The sequence below is a fragment of the Ranitomeya imitator genome, chromosome 1 (assembly GCF_032444005.1).
Source record: "Ranitomeya imitator isolate aRanImi1 chromosome 1, aRanImi1.pri, whole genome shotgun sequence".
NCBI classification, from domain to species: Eukaryota; Metazoa; Chordata; class Amphibia; order Anura; family Dendrobatidae; genus Ranitomeya; species Ranitomeya imitator.
In genome coordinates this window covers 881313882-881331775 of record NC_091282.1, presented here as the reverse complement: position 1 = coordinate 881331775, position 17894 = coordinate 881313882, and the positions used below count along the sequence as shown (strand labels likewise).

General features: G+C 43.2%; 1 protein-coding gene across 4 annotated transcripts in view; it reads right to left on the bottom strand.

Annotated features, from left to right (window-relative positions):
- Positions 1-17894, bottom strand: part of UBA6 (ubiquitin like modifier activating enzyme 6) — a 152625-nt gene that overhangs the window by 26245 nt on the left and 108486 nt on the right. For all 4 annotated transcript variants that reach the window (XM_069743113.1, XM_069743115.1, XM_069743116.1 and 1 more), the window contains one exon: positions 3994-4057. In XM_069743113.1, the coding sequence (XP_069599214.1) occupies positions 3994-4057 (64 nt within the window). The remainder of the gene's footprint in view (positions 1-3993; positions 4058-17894) is intronic.

Here is a 17894-nt window from a genome sequence, read left to right as displayed (position 1 = left end):
GGGGTCCCCAAACTTTTTACACAGGGGGCCAGTCCACTGTCCCTCAGACCGTTGGAGGGCCGGACTATAAAAAAAACTGTGAAAATCCCTTTTACCCGGCCCCCACCGCAATTCACATGTTCCTCTCGCTTCTGAGCGCCCGGCGCTATGCAGAAGCGAGAGTTCCTCCACTCTAATGTGTATGCCGACTGATTGTTGGAGGACATGTTGATTTCAGACTGAAGTTCAACTTCTATCACTTAATTACTAAGTTCTGATATGGTCATGTATGTTTTAGGCAAGATCCAGCATTTCCAAAATAGTTAAAATCATACCTTTATTAAAAAAAAAAATAAAAAAAAATTCATAGTCATCATAGTGAGGAAAAATGGGAGAAGATAGAAGGAGATTAAAAAATTCATAGAGTAGGTGACGCGTTTCAATTCAGCAAGGGTTCTTAAGTAGTGATGAGTGAGTGTACTCGTTGCTCGGGTGACCTCTGAGTATTTATGACTGCTCGGAGATTAAGTTTATGCCTCAGCAGCATGATTTACAGCTACTAGCCAGCTTGATTACATGTGGGGATTCCCTAGCAACCAGGCAACCCCCACATGTACTTATGCTGGCTAACAGATGTAAATCATTCAGCTACGGCAAGAAAAACTAAATCTCCGAACACTAAAATACTTGGAGGTCACCAGAGCGTGCTCGAGAAAACCCGAGCAACGAGTACACTCACTCATCACTATTCTTAAGCAATTTATAGCCGGGGCTTTTTGGTATATTTGCTCTTAATGGATCTATACATTTTTTTCTTATTCGGATATTCAAATAATTTTTGCCTCTCTTTTCCTCAATACATGGGGCTTCATTTCTAGATATTTTTTTATGGTATGAGGAGAAAACATTAAAGGGAACCTGTCACCCCCAAAATCAAAGGTGAGCTAAGCCCACCGGCATCAGGGGCTTATCTACAGCATTCTGGAATGCTGTAGATAAGCCCCGGATGTATCCTGAAAGATAAGAAAAAGAGGTTAGATTATGCTCACCCAGGAGCGGTCCCGCTGAAGTGGGCGTCGTGGTCCAGTCCGGGGCCTCCCATCTTCTTACGATGACGTCCCCTTCTTGTCTTCACGCTGTGGCTCCGGCGCAGGCGTACTTTGTCTGACTGTTGAGGGCAGAGCAAAGTACTGCAGTGCACAGGCGCCAGGAAAGGTCAGAGAGGCCCAGCGCCTGCGCACTGCAGTACTTTGCTCTGCCCTCATCAGGGCAGGCAAAGTACGCCTGCGCCGGAGCTGCAGCGTGAAGACAAGAGGACGTCATCGTAAGAAGATGAGAGGCCCCGGACCGGACCGCGACGCCCATCGGATCGAACCGCCCGCTCAGGTGAGTATAATATAACATCTTTTTATCATCTTTTAGGATACATTGGGGGCTTATCTACAGCATTACAGAATGCTGTAGATTAGCCCCTGATGCTGGTGGGCTTACCTCATCTTTGATTTTGGGGGTGACAGGTTCCCTTTAATGGCACAGAACCATAAATATGTCCATTTAATTTTCTGGTTATACATTCGATAAACTGTTTTTTTTTTTACATTCATGACAGTTAGTGGCATACACAACATGTGTTGTGATATAAGTAATAAAGAAATTGAGGTTATCAAATGTATTGGTTGGATTTGATTTCCTTGGATTTTTTAATTTTTCAGCATTTAGCACATCGAGATACAGCACAAGTAAATGATCCTTTGGTAGTGAGTAGTGATGAGCGAATATGCTTGTATAATGTGTTATCTGAGCATGATCATGTGCTAACCGAGTGACTTTGGCGTGCTCAAAGAATATGTTCGAGTCCCCGAACCTGCATGGCTCGCAGTTGTTCGACAGACACAACACATGCAGAGATTTCCTGATAGAAACTTCGTTCATCACTTGTAGTGAGTCAAGTGTGTTTTGAGACTGAGTATGAGTGTACAGGCTGGGGGAGACCAAATCACTAGTGATGAGCGAATATACTCGTTACTCAAGATTTCCTGAGCATGCTCGGGTGACCTCCAAGTATTTTTTAGAGCTCGGAGATTTAGTTTTCAGCGCCGCAGATTAAAGATTTACATTTGTTAGCCAGCTTGATTACATGTGGGGATTCCCTAGCAACCAGGCAACCCCCACATGTACTTATGCTGGCTAACAGATGTAAATCATTCAGCTGCAGCGATGAAAACTAAATCTCCGAGCACTAAAAAATACTCGGAGGACACCCAAGCGTGCTCGGGAAATCTCGAGTAACGAGTATACTCGCTCATCACTACAAATCACCAATAGGCAGACCAAGTCTCGCGGCATACCTACCAATATTTAGAATCTGCCAAGTTGGCATCTTGACATTAGATGGGAATATGGTGTAATACTGATTGTGATTTTTTAAAATCAGAAACGAAAGTGGTAGAGAAAACAATATTAGTGTTATTGATAGAAGTTTGTTTCGGTGTGGTAGAGAGGTATGGGTCACGCGTTTTAAGTTCTACAACATGTTTTTAAAGCTTTATTGCTGTAATGGTCCCCATCAGGTGCACTTAGACTTTTTTTATAGACCCATTTAGGTGATCTCTCTCTTGCTGGTGCACAAGGAACAGAGAGAGAACAGACCTATAAGAGGGAGCAATTGTCAGCATACACTTTTAATAAAAGAGGCACGTTGGAATTTTAAACACGAAATCCCACATACTGACAGGTTCAAAACTGATCTAATGTATATTTATTGACTAAAGACTAATTGATACTATACCTGTGCTGGTATTAATTCATATACGTTTCTGAAGTTCTTGATTCTTTAGCTACTCCCTTTGATGGAAAATGGTATAAATACCTTTGGCTATTAATAGTTTTTGGCTATGATTGGAAACCCTTGGAGGTTCAAAACTCATCACCTACACTTAATTTTTAAATCGCCCACTCTTTTTTTTTCCCCCAGAATAAAAAGGTGTTTTTTTTTTTATTTTTTTTTAAAACTATTTATGGGAATGCTGGATCAAAACTTATCCATTTTCTAACCACATTGCTGGCCAGAAAACACAGCAGGGTTTCATTATCCGTTCTAAACAAGGACTCTTCTATGGATTCTAAAACCAAGGAAGCTCAGAGAGGTAATAAATTACTTTTTTTTCCACGTTTCCAGAGGTGAACAAAAAAACAGCCATTCCAGAAATTCTCCAAATGAATCATTCAGGAGTCAGTCCGTGGACCACTTTTTTTGTTTGTTTTTGAAATGCTCTGAACCAATGTAACTATCACAGTTTGGCTCATCTCAAAATTATTCAGATCATTAATAGGACCAGCCTTCGTAAACCGTATAAACGGACAGTGTGATCCAAGGTCTTATTGCAGAGAAATCAACATTTTTCTTAATTTGTAAATTGTTAGGATCTAGGGGCTGAACAGAGATCTTCCAAAGAGCGTGCCTCCAGATCTGGTTTTAAATGAAAAAGAGGTGTTACCAGTGTGAGGCATGTAATGACTGACAGTCAGCTCTCCTGATCTACATGTCTCACACTGGTAACGCTATCTTTCATTTAGAATAAGCTCTGGAGGCAGATTTTTCAGGGAGATCTATATTCGGCTCATAGATCTTAATTCAATTCATTTACATTTTAAGAAAAACATGGATTTCTTGGGAATAAGACATTGGATCGAGGATATCAAGATATCATTTTATTCAACTTTCTATGACCTATATGCCAATGCAGATGGCTTAGGAGGATTGATCCTACTGACTGATTCCCTTTAAGCTTACTCACTTTTTCTGCTTCCAAAAATCAACTTCAATAACTCTGTTGCTACCCAATATATCTCACCACTCAACAGGAGCTATCATGACACGCAGTGTTATTCGCTTCAACGGACAGTCATTTTAATGTTATCACTCATCAACTTATGTAAAGCACAAATAATAGCAAATGTAGGTCTCACTTTAAGAAACTCTTCCATGTACCCATAACCCAAATATATACTTACAATTGATCGTCTATATCAAATTCTATTGGAGTAGGTGGACGTTTTGGAGATTGCCAAAATAAACCTAAAAAAAGGGGTAAAGAAGCATCAGAAACATAATAAACAATTTAATGTTGATTTCCTGGATTTAACCCCTTAATGACCGCCAATACGTCTTTTAACTGACCTGAGATATAAGAGAATAGCCTCCCCATACAGATGACAATCCAGCATCTGTCGGCTGTACACTATAGCTGACAACTTGCTGTACCAGCCACGATCAGTATTTGCACCATCTAAATCTGTTTAACCCCTTAGATGCTGCTGTCAATAGTGACTACATCATTATAAATGGTTAACCGTGTGTGGGGGCTTCTTCTTTGTCACAATTGGTGCCCTCAGATCATGATTTTGTTGTCCTGATATTTGCCATGGCAATTCATGACCAAATAGTGGCCTTAGAGTCTGACGGCTGTAGTAATCTGTTTAGAAGTTAGCAACATTTAGGTGGTAAAAATACACATTTTCATTTCTGTCATACCACTTTGCATTAATTCCTGTAAAGCACCTGAAGGGTTAATAAACTACCTGACCGCAGTTTTCAATATGTTTAGGGGTGCTGTTTTTAAAATGGTATCACGTTTGTGGGTTTCCCAATATATGGGACCCCTAAAGTCACTTCAAACATGGATAAGTCCCTAAAAAAATAAATTTTGTAAATTTCTTTGAAAAAATGAAAAATTGTTGCTACATTTTTAAACCTCCTAAAATGCTAACAAAATAAAATAACATTTTACAAATGGTGCTGATGTAAAGCAGACATGTGGGAAATGTTATTTATTAATGGTTTGCTGTTGTATGACTATCTGGATTAACGGGATAATCATTCAAATTTAGAAAATTGCTAATTTTTTAACATTTTTCTAAAATTTTTTATATTTTTTACAAATAAACACAAAAAATGTTGAACAAAATTTACCATTATCATAAAGTATAATGTGTCATGAAAAAACAATCTCAAAATCACTGGGATTTGTTGAAGCGTTGCAGAGTTATTACCACATAAAGTGACACTGGTCAGATTTCAAAAATTTGGCTCGGTCACTAAGGGGTTAATATTACGTTCCAGTTTAACCTCTTAGTGACGGAGACAATTTCTCATCTTCATGACAAGGCTAAATTTTACAATTCTGACCAGTGTCACTGTATGAGGTAATAACCCTGGAACGCTTTAACGGATCCCGGTGATTCTGAGATTGTTTTTTTTTGCGACATATTGTACTTCATGATAGTGGTAAATTTTGTTTGATACGACTTTTTTATTTGAGAAAATATTGGAAATTTGGAGAAAATTTAGCAATTTTCAAACTTTTAATTCTTTTTAATTCCCTTAAACCAGAGGAGTTATGTCACACAAAAAGTTAATAAATAATATTTCCCACATGTCTCCTTTACATCTGCAAAACTTTTGAATCATACATTTTTTTTTTTAATTGGGAAGTTAGAAGGGTTAAGGGTATGTGCACACGTTCAGGTTTTTTCACGCTTTTTTCGCGCGATAAAAACGCTATAAAAACACATTAAAAACATATGCATCCTATCATCCTGCAATTTTGTTACCGCATCGCGGTAAAAAAAGCAGCATGTTCATAGGGGTGAAGCCGCATATTCATTACTGTAATAAGCGGCACCACGTGACTGCTCATACAGGACAAGCAGCGACGCTGAGAGGATGTAAGCGCCGAGGGAGCTGGGTAAGTATTTTAATGCCAGCGGGGGGCACAGGGGGTGGGAGGGGGCAGATTACCGGCAACTTTATTTTAAAAACAAAAATAAATAAAAAAAAGATTATTCATTCCTTCTTTCCAGCGAACGCTGCTGGGAAGAAGGGATGAATACCGGCTTCAGCACCACACGCAGGGGACAGCGCTTAACTCTAGCGCTGTCTCCTGCACGGTCCGTGTGGTCCTCAGTCGGCACACAGCTGCCGCACGTGTGCCACACTGATGTTCAACGTAAGAACACGGACACGGATAATTCCGGTACCGGAATTATCTGGACGCGTGAGACTGGCCTTAAAAGAAGTTTGTATGTTCTCCCTGTGTTTGTGTGGGTTTCTTCCAGGTTCTCCGGTTTCCTCTCACACTCCTAAGTCATACTAATAGGGAATTTAGGTTGTGAGCCCCAATGGGGACAGCGATGATAATGTCTGTAAAACACTGCAGAATATGATGGTGCGATTTAAGCAACACAATAATAGATGGCATTATTGTTTATCACTAGATGGTAGCCCGATTCTAACGCATCGGGTATTCTAGAATATGTATGCTTAGTACATTGCGCAGCCCACGTTGTACATTGCGCAGCCCACGTTGTACATTGCGCAGCCCACGTTGTACATTGCGCAGCCCACGTTGTACATTGCGCAGCCCACGTTGTACATTGCGCAGCCCACGTTGTACATTGCGCAGCCCACGTTGTACATTGCGCAGCCCACGTTGTACATTGCGCAGCCCACGTAGTACATTGCGCAGCCCACGTAGTACATTGCGCAGCCCACGTAGTACATTGCGCAGCCCACGTAGTACATTGCGCAGCCCACGTAGTACATTGCGCAGCCCACGTAGTACATTGCCCAGCCCACGTAGTACATTGCCCAGCCCACGTAGTACATTGCACAGCCCACGTAGTATATTGCACAGCCCACGTAGTATATTGCACAGCCCACGTAGTATATTGCACAGCCCACGTAGTATATTGCACAGCCCACGTAGTATATTGCACAGCCCACGTAGTATATTGCACAGCCCACGTAGTATATTGCACAGCCCACGTATTATATTGCACAGCCCACGTAGTATATTGCACAGCCCACGTAGTATATTGCACAGCCCACGTAGTATATTGCACAGCCCACGTAGTATATTGCACAGCCCACGTAGTATATTGCACAGCCCACGTAGTATATTGCACAGCCCACATAGTATATTGCACAGCCCACACAGTCTATAGCAATGTGGGCACCATATCCCTGTTAAAAAAAAAAAAAGAATTAAAATAAAAAATAGCTCCGGTCTGAAGCGTGCATTGCGGTCTCGCGAGATGATGACGTAGCGGTCTCGCGAGACCGCACCTCATCATCTCGCGAGACCACAATGCATGGAGCGGTCACAGGGGCGTCGCGAGGAGCGTCGGTAACCGCTTTGATCTGGGGGCCAACGGAGGGTGAGTATATAACTATTTTTTATTTTTTTTATTATTTTTAACATTAGATCTTTTTACTATTCATGCTGCATAGGCAGCATGAATAGTAAAACGTTGGTCACACAGGGTTAATAGCAGCGTTAACCGAGTGCGTTACACCGCAGTCAACGCTGCCATTAACCCTGTGTGAGCGCTGACTAGAGGGGAGTATGCGGGCGCCGGGCACTGACTGCGGGGAGGAAGGAGCGGCCATTTAATTCCGGACTGTGCCCGGCGCTGATTGGTCGCATCAGAACAGCCACGACCAATCAGCGACTTAGATTTCCATGACAGACAGAGGAAGCGACCAATGAATATCTGTGACAGAAAGACAGACGGAAGTGACCCTTAGACAATTATATAGTAGATCATTAGTCATTTTTATAGCACCGTTTACTCCATGGCGCTTTACACGTGGCATGAGATAAGCTGCAAAAAACAGAGCCGCTTCTTCAATAAATTAAGGATCCTGAAACAGCCATATCAAACATCAAAGTATCCACTTCTTATAGGGTTTTCTAAATGACTTTCATAAGTAGTGCATTTATATCCATTGGAAGCAAACTTAAAAGTCTTACAAAGCTATCCTAGTCTGGAAGGAGCTTTTATATAGATAGAACGTTTGGGGTTTTGGGTTATAACCACTTATTGATAACGTGTTTTTTTTTCTTTTTGCTTAAAAAGCCCAAAACAAAACCTTTTTCAATTTTTCCACTGACTTGGTCATATGAGAGCTTCATTTCTGGGGGATGAATTTTAGTTTTGAGAGACACCATTTATTTTAGCATATACAACTCAAAAAGAAGAAACAAAAAAATCCAAATGGGGCAAAATGGTAAAGAGAAAAAACAAATCTGCCAATGTTTTTTGGATTTTGGTTTTACAACGTTCATTAGGTTTTAAAAACGAACAAACAATAATAATACTTCGAAGATCAGGTTGGGGACCACAGCGGGACACCACACTAGTACGGCGTCACCCCTGGCCGGGTCTTCCAAGCTCTGCTACAGGCGAATGAACAGTCTCTCCCCTGTGTACACAAGAGGAAGACTTGTCAATCACCTGCAGCGGCACTAAGAAAAGTCCAGCAAAGGGACGAAACTGGACTAGTCTGGTGTCCAGATATGGTCCCCAACCTGATCTTCAAAGTATTTTATTTCGGTAGTTTCAGAGTGATCCAGAGAATTATATACCTGGCTGCAATCATGCAGGCAAGCTGGGATTCATACTGCTCAAAGTACAGGCAGCATGAATCACCAGACAGGGTAGCATTAAAAAAAAATAAAATAAAAAAAAAATGTGTGTCAACATTTTTGAGACCCCTAACTTTTTATTTTTTTTCACTTGGCTATCGACGAAGCAGTGCAAGGTTTTTTTTTATTATTTTAAACTTACACGGTTTACTATAGGAGTTAAATAATTTTATACTTTGATAGAACGGACATTTGCAGACATGCATACCATACATATTTATTTTTACATTTCTTTATGTATTAGCTGAAGAGTCTGGCGTTACCCGGGCATAGTAACTAACTGTGGTTATTTTGACCTCACACCTGTCATTTTCCCCTCAGTATATACCTGCGTGTCATCTCCTCCTGTATATAGTATATACCTGTGTGTCATCTCCTCCTGTATACAGTATATACCTGTATGTCATCTCCTCCTGTATATACCTGTGTGTCATCTCCTCCTGTATATAGTAAATACCTGTGTCATCTCCTCCTGTATACAGTATATACCTGTGTCATCTCCTCCTGTATATAGTATATACCTGTATGTCATCTCCTCCTGTATATAGTATATACCTGTGTGTCATCTCCTCCTGTATATAGTATATATCTGTATGTCATCTCCACTGTATATAGCATATACCTGTATGTCATCTCCCCTGTATATACTATATACAGGGGAGATGACATACAGGTATATACTATACACAGGGGAGATGACATACAGGTATATACTATACACAGGAAGAGATGACATACAAATATATACTATATACAGGAGGAGATGACACAGGTATATACTGTCTCCTCCTGTATTAGACCTCGTTCACACGTTATTTAGTCAGTATTATTACCTCAGTATTTGTAAGGTAAACTTTGGAGTAAAACAATCAGAGGAAAAGTTTATTAGAAACACTTCACCACTTCTGTATTTTTTTCCCACTCGTGGTTTTGGCTCAAATACTGGAGGTAAAATACTGACCAAATACTGAACGTGTGAATGTGGCCTTATACACAGCCTTCACCTGCAGCGCTTCACTCTTCTCTATACACAGCCTCATACTGCAGCAGCACCTCCCTTCTCTCATTTTCTCCCTGAAATCTCTCATTTTGCCCCTCACATCTCTTTCCATGAGGCTCCTCCCTTTCCATTGAGTTAACGCCTCACCGAAGCAACTCCATTCTAGACACGACGGAGCTAGATGTGGCCTGTGCCTGTTATGTTGCTCATAGCAACCAATCATAGCTCAGCTTTCATCTTTTAAACAGCCATGTTGAAATGAAAGATGCTAAGTGATTGGTTGTGGCTAGTGATGAGCGAGTATACTTGTTGCTCGAGATTTCCCGAGCACGCTCGGGTGTCCTCCAAGTATTTTTTAGTGCTCGTAGATTTAGTTTTCAGTGCCGCAGCTGAATGATTTACATCTGTTAGCCAGCTTGATTACATGTGGGGATTTCCTAGCAACCAGGCAACCCCCACATGTACTTATGCTGGCTAACAGATGTAAATCATTCAGCTGCGGTGAAGAAAACTAAATCTCCGAGCACTAAAAAAATACTCATAGGACACCCGAGCTTGCTCGGGAAATCTCGAGCAACGAATATACTCGCTCATCACTAGTTGTGGCATGGGCGGGACTATGTGGAGTGGGCGTGGCCGATATATACATACACACACACACAGCTTTATATATTAGATTGTGACAACAGGGATTTTTTTGTACTCACCGTAAAATCCTTTTCTCCGAGCCATTCATTGGGGGAGACAGGACTAAGTAATACAGAAAGAATAGCTCCTCCCCTGCAGTATACACCCTCCTGCTGGCTCCAAGTGAACCAGTTTGGTAACAAAGCAGTAGGAGCTTAACATTTAACCAGGATGAACTATTTCAAAAACAAGCCAACACAGAAAACCAAAGTCGTTAGGCTAAGGCTACTTTCACACTTCTGTTGGTACAGGGCCGTCGCCATGCGTCGGACCGACGGACGTTGTGAAATAAATGAACAATGGGGGCAGCGGATGCAGTTTTTCAATGCATCCGTTGCCCCATTGTAATGTCCGGGGAGGAGGGGGCGGAGTTCGCACAAAAAAACGGTACCTAGAACATTTTTTTGTGCTGACGGTCCGCCAAAACACGACGCATCCGTCGCACAAGACCTCAGCCCAATGGGTCATAGCCTAAGCCACCCACGTAGCGGCAAAAGATGGAAAGAGTGCGGCTGCTGAGGCTTCAAAGGTTGAACGAGCCATATTGTCGACCTGACTATCGGTGGGGTTTTTAATTGAGGCACCCTGTGAGGAGGATAAAATAGATTTAGTAGCTAGGTTTGATACTGGAGGATCTACCAGAGGAGACTGTGACCAATCTTTTCTTAGATCAGGAGCAAAGGGATATTTTGACTCCATGGGCTCTTGCCCTGTGAAGCGTTTATCTGGACGGATCCTATGAGATTCAACGATTTCCTTAAATTCGGGATGATTGGCGAACACTCTGTGAGCCCGCTTGGTCCTCTTAAAGGACACAGCATGATCCGTTTTAGATAAAGGTTCCTCATCTAGCTTCAGGGCCTTGTTTACTGACTCAATGAGAGAGTCGAGAGTCTCCTGATCGTGTTGAAATTCCTGATCTAGGGACGTGTCAGAATCGTCCTCTGAAACAGGTTCTCTACTGGCCCCAAGGGAAGGGGAGCGAGAAATGGAACTCTCAGAACCCGATACCCGGTGATGGTCTGAGGACAAGGCATGAGTCCTTTTCCTGGAAGAGCGAGAGCTCCTTGGTAAGGTACGACCCCTAGTGTACAAGGGATTCTGATCATCGGAAGCGTTGTCCGTAAGAGTGCCCTGGTTAGAGGAAGGGTCTCAGAACGAGTCTAGTGCTTTGGCCAGGGATGCCATAGACCGGGTAAGGGAGGTAGCCCACTCTGGGGGACTAGGCTCACTGGGTTCGGTATCAGTAACAGGTGGTTCCTGAGCAGTCACCGGTTCACAAGCTGAGCATAACGCAATATTGTGACCCCGGGGTAGAGATACCTTACAAGAGGTACAAGCAGCAAAAAACACAGTGTGGGTTTTCCCAGACTTTTTGTTAGGCTTTGATTGAGACATAGTGTAGCCTTGAGGAGAGCGCTTACTAGCAGTGGAAGGGTTAAGCTATGTTTCTGCAGCTTAACCATGTCCTGTGTCTTGAGTCCCCGGGGGAGGTCCACAATGTCCACAGAAATCGCTCCCTGAAGCTGTGATTCAAAACGCTGGAGAAGCGCTGCAGCATCAGCCTGTTCAAAAGATGGCCGCCGAGATCAGGAAGAGAAGGCGCCTCTCGCAGAACGAGAAGCGCCAGAGAGAGGGCGGCGGTAATAACCGGTGGGCGGAGTCAACGTTCCAGCCTGGAAGAGGGAAAAGCCGGGGGCTAAATTTTAAGCTTGCGGTTGCGGCCTGCAGCGCCGCTACCGCTATTTGTGCGACGTGACGCACGGACCCGGGCTTAAAAGGTATCTGCGGACCTCCCTTATCCCAGGGAACAGGACCTCCCAGCTCCTCAGCCCAGCAGGTGTACTCACGGTAGATGCGGTGGGCCGGTGCTCAATCCACCATCGCCATAGTTAGGGAGAGGGTGGAGAGCTTCTGCCGACTTCCATCATCCGCTATAACAGTGGTGATGCAGTGGGGGGCTGCACGGATGCCACAAACATCATGTCCGGCTACGCTGGCTCCAGGAGAGGAAAATGGAGGGCTACTCCATGTGGTCGCCTGCTATGGAGGGGGGGGGAGAGGGGGGGCGGAGATCGGAACATGAAGGAACCGTTGCTGGTAAAGTGAGCTCAGGGCTGGCATCCAACGGTGCAGGAAAGGGTACGGGGAGGGACGCTCCGCGTTTTTGCCTGTTGATGGTTCGGGGGAGATCGGAACCTAGAAAGGGTCCGTCGCCCCCATTCGCTCTGTTAAGGGAATAGTAGAATAAAAATAAAAACGGTGGGGTCTGAAAGCAGACCCAAGAGCCTCCTACAGACAATAAGCAAGAACTGGTTCACTTGGGGCGAGCAGGAGGGTATATACTGCAGGGGAGGAGCTATTCTTTCTGTATTACTAAGGGTATGTGCACACAATGCGGAAAACGCTGCGGGTCCGCAGCAGTTACCCATAAGTTTACAGTACAATGTAAACCTACGGGAAACCAAAAACGCTGTGCACATGCTGCGGAAAAAAACGCGTGGAAACGCAGCGGTTTACATTCCGCAACATGTCACTTCTTTCTGCGGATTCCACAGCGGTTTTACAGCTGCCCCTATGGAAAACCGCAGTTGTAAAACCACAATGACAGTGAAAACCGCAGAAAAACCGCGATATATCTGCAGCAAAAACGCAGCGTTTTTGCCCTGCAGATTTATCAAATCTGCTGCGGAAAAATCTGCAGTGGACAAGAATACGTGTGCACATACCCTTAGTGTCCTCCTAGTTGCAGCAGCATAACACCCATGGTCCTGTGTCCCCCAATGAGGAGTAGGAGACAGTAGGTTAATCAAACTCTTTTTTTTTTTATAAGATTGTTAACGTTTTGGTTTTTTTTTTTGGCTCTCAAACCAGCTATAATTTGAGCACTTATACTGCATTACCGCAGTATAGAGTACATTCTAAAATATCATCATGATTTATGAAGTCCCAGGTCTAATGAGGACTGGAATGGATGCCCCACTTAAATGACAGCAGCATTTACGGAGTTAACCCCTTCAAGACCCAGCCTATTTTGACCTTAAAGACCTTGCCGTTTTTTGCAATTCTGACCAGTGTCCCTTTATGAGGTAATAACTCAGGAACGCTTCAACGGATCCTAGCGGTTCTGAGATTGTTTTTTCGTGACATATTGGGCTTCATGTTAGTGGTAAATTTAGGTCAATAAATTCTGCATTTATTTGTGATAAACACGGAAATTTGGCGAAAATTTTGAAAATTTCGCAATTTTCACATTTTGAATTTTTATTCTGTTAAACCAGAGAGATATGTGACACAAAATAGTTAATAAATAACATTTCCCACATGTTTACTTTACATCAGCACAATTTTGGAAACAAAATTTTTTTTTGTTAGGAAGTTATAAGGGTTAAAATTTGACCAGCGATTTGTCATTTTTACAACGAAATTTACAAAACCATTTTTTTTAGGGACCACCTCACATTTGAAGTCAGTTTGAGGGGTCTATATGGCTGAAAATACCCAAAAGTGACACCATTCTAAAAACTGCACCCCTCAAGGTACTCAAAACCACATTCAAGAAGTTTATTAACCCTTCAGGTGCTTCACAGCAGCAGAAGCAACATGGAAGGAAAAAATGAACATTTAACTTTTTAGTCACAAAAATTATCTTTTAGCAACAATTTTTTTATTTTCCCAATGGTAAAAGGAGAAACTGAACCACGAAAGTTGTTGTCCAATTTGTCCTGAGTACGCTGATACCTCATATGTGGGGGTAAACCACTGTTTGGGCGCACGGCAGGGCTTGGAAGGGAAGGAGCGCCATTTGACTTTTTGAATCAAAAATTGGCTCCACTCTTTAGCGGACACCATGTCACGTTTGGAGAGCCCCCGTGTGCCTAAAAATTGGAGCTCCCCCACAAGTGACCCCATTTTGGAAACTAGACGCCCCAAGGAACTTATCTAGATGCATAGTGAGCACTTTGAACCCCCAGGTGCTTCACAAATTGATCCGTAAAAATGAAAAAGTACTTTTTTTTCACAAAAAAATTCTTTTAGCCTCAATTTTTTCATTTTCACATGGGCAACAGGATAAAATGGATCCTAAAATGTGTTGGGCAATTTCTCCTGAGTACACCAATACCTCACATGTGGGGGTAAACCACTGTTTGGGCACATGGTAAGGCTCGGAAGGGAAGGAGCGCCATTTGACTTTTTGAATGAAAAATTATTTCCATCGTTAGCGGACACCATGTCGCGTTTGGATAGCTCCTGTGTGCCTAAACATTGGCGCTCCCCCACAAGTGACCCCATTTTGGAAACTAGACCCCCCAGGGAACTTATTTAGATGCCTAGTGAGCACTTTAAACCCTCAGGTGCTTCACAAATTGATCTGTAAAAATGAAAAAGTACTTTTTTTTCACAAAAAAATTATTTTCGCCTCAATTTTTTCATTTTCACATGGGCAGTAGGATAAAATGGATCATAAAATTTGTTGGGCAATTTCTCCCGAGTACGCCGATACCTCATATGTGGGGGTAAACCACTGTTTGGGCACACGGCAGGGCTCGGAAGGGAAGGCGCGCCATTTGACTTTTTGAATGGAAAATTAGCTCCAATTGTTAGCGGACACCATGTCGCGTTTGGAGAGCCCCCTGTGTGCCTAAACATTGGAGCTCCCCCACAAGTGACCCCATTTTGGAAACTAGACCCCCCAAGGAACTTATCTAGATGCATATTGAGCACTTTAAACCCCCAGGTGCTTCACAGAAGTTTATAACGCAGAGCCATGAAAATAAAAAATAATTTTTCTTTCCTCAAAAATGATTTTTTAGCCTGGAATTTCCTATTTTGCCAAGGATAATGGGAGAAATTGGACCCCAAATATTGTTGTCCAGTTTGTCCTGAGTACGCTGATACCCCATATGTGGGGGTAAACCACTGTTTGGGCGCACGGCAGGGCTCGGAAGGGATGGCACGCCATTTGGCTTTTTAAATGGAAAATTAGCTCCAATCATTAGCGGACACCATGTCACGTTTGGAGAGCCCCTGTGTGCTTAAACATTGGAGATCCCCCAGAAATGACACCATTTTGGAAACTAGACCCCCAAAGGAACTAATCTAGATGTGTGGTGAGGACTTTGAACCCCCAAGTGCTTCACAGAAGTTTATAACGCAGAGCCATGAAAATAAAAAAAAAAATTATTTTCTCAAAAATGATCTTTTAGCCTGCAATTTTTTATTTTCCCAAGGGTAACAGGAGAAATTTGACCCCAAAAGTTGTTGTCCAGTTTCTCCTGAGTACGCTGATACCCCATATGTGGGGGTAAATCACTGTTTGGGCACATGCCGGGGCTCGGAAGTGAAGTAGTGACGTTTTGAAATGCAGACTTTGATGGAATGCTCTGTGGGCGTCACGTTGCGTTTGCAGAGCCCCTGATGTGGCTTAACAGTAGAAACCCCCCACAAGTGACCCCATTTTGGAAACTAGACCCCCAAAGGAACTTATCTAGATGTGTGGTGAGCACTTTGAACCCCCAAGTGCTTCATAGAAGTTTATAATGCAGAGCCGTGAAAATAATAAATACGTTTTCTTTCCTCAAAAATAATTATTTAGCCCAGAATTTTTTAATTTTCCCAAGGGTAACAGGAGAAATTTGACCCCAATATTTGTTGTCCAGTTTCTCCTGAGTACGGTGATACCCCATATGTGGGGGTAAACTACTGTTTGGGCACATGCCGGGGCTTGGAATTGAAGTAGTGACGTTTTGAAATGCAGACTTTGATGGAATGCTCTGCGGGCGTCACGTTGCGTTTGCAGAGCCCCTGATGTGCCTAAACAGTAGAAACCCCCCACAAGTGACCCCATTTTGGAAACTAGACCCTGAAAGGAACTTATCTAGATGTGTGGTGAGCACTTTGAACCCCCAAGTGCTTCATAGAAGTTTATAATGCAGAGCCGTGAAAATAATAAATACGTTTTCTTTCCTCAAAAATAATTATTTAGCCCAGAATTTTTTATTTTCCCAAGGGTTACAGGAGAAATTGGACCCCAAAAGTTGTTGTGCAGTTTCTCCTGAGTACGCTGATACCCCATATGTGGGGGTAAACCACTGTTTGGGCACACGTCGGGGCTCAGAAGGGAAGTAGTGACTTTTGAAATGCAGACTTTGATGGAATGGTCTGCGGGTGTCACGTTGCGTTTGCAGAGCCCCTGGTGTGCCTAAACAGTAGAGACCCCCCACAAGTGACCCCATTTTAGAAACTAGACCCCCCAAGGAACTTATCTAGATATGTGGTGAGCACTTTGAACCCCCAAGTGCTTCACAGACGTTTACAACGCAGAGCCGTGAAAATAAAAAATCATTTTTCTTTCCTCAAAAATTATGTTTTAGCAAGCATTTTTTTAGATTCACAAGGGTAACAGGAGAAATTGGACCCCAGTAATTGTTGCGCAGTTTGTCCTGAGTATGCTGGTACCCCATATGTGGGGGTAAACCACTGTTTGGGCACACGTCAGGGCTCGGAAGTGAGGGAGCACCATTTGACTTTTTGAATACGAGATTGGCTGGAATCAATGGTGGCGCCATGTTGCGTTTGGAGACCCCTGATGTGCCTAAACAGTGGTAACCCCTCAATTCTAACTCCAACACTAACCCCAACACACCCCTAACCCTAATCCCAACTGTAGCCATAATCCTAATCACAACCCTAACCCCAACACACCCCTAACCACAACACTAACCCCAACACACCCCTAACCCTAATCACAACCCTAATTCCAACCCTAACCCTAAGGCTATGTGCCCACGTTGCGGATTCGTGTGAGATATTTCCGCACCATTTTTGAAAAATCTGCGGGTAAAAGGCACTGCGTTTTACCTGCGGATTTTCCGCGGATTTCCAGTGTTTTTTGTGCGGATTTCACCTGCGGATTCCTATTGAGGAACAGGTGTAAAACGCTGCGGAATCCGCACAAAGAATTGACATGCTGCGGAAAATACAACACAGCGTTCCCGCGCGGTATTTTCCGCACCATGGGCACAGCGGATTTGATTTTTCATATGTTTACATGGTACTGTAAACCTGATGGAACACTGCTGCGAATCCGCAGCCAAATCCGCACCGTGTGCACATAGCCTAATTCTAAAGGTATGTGCACATGCTGCGGAAAACGCTGCGGATCCGCAGCAGTTTCCCATGAGTGTACAGTTCAATGTAAACCTATGGGAAACAAAAATCGCTGTACACATGCTGCGGAAAAACTGCACGGAAACGCAGCGGTTTACATTCCGCAGCATGTCACTTCTTTGTGCGGATTCCGCAGCGGTTTTACAACTGCTCCAATAGAAAATCGCAATTGTAAAACCGCAGTGAAATGCGCAGAAAAAAAGCGGTAAATCCGCCATAAATCCGCAGCGGTTTAGCACTGCGGATTTATCAAATCCGCAGCGGAAAAATCCGCAGAGGACCAGAATACGTGTGCACATTCCTAACCCTAACCCTAGCCCTAACCCTAGCCCTAACCCTACCCCTAACCTTAACCCTAACCCTACCCCTAACCCTAACCCTACCCCTAACCCTAACCCTATTCTAACATTAGTGGAAAAAAAAAAAATTCTTTATTTTTTTATTGTCCCTACCTATGGGGGTGACAAAGGGGGGGGGGGTCATTTATTATTTTTTTTATTTTGATCACTGAGATAGATTATATCTCAGTGATCAAAATGCACTTTGGAACGAATCTGCCGGCCGGCAGA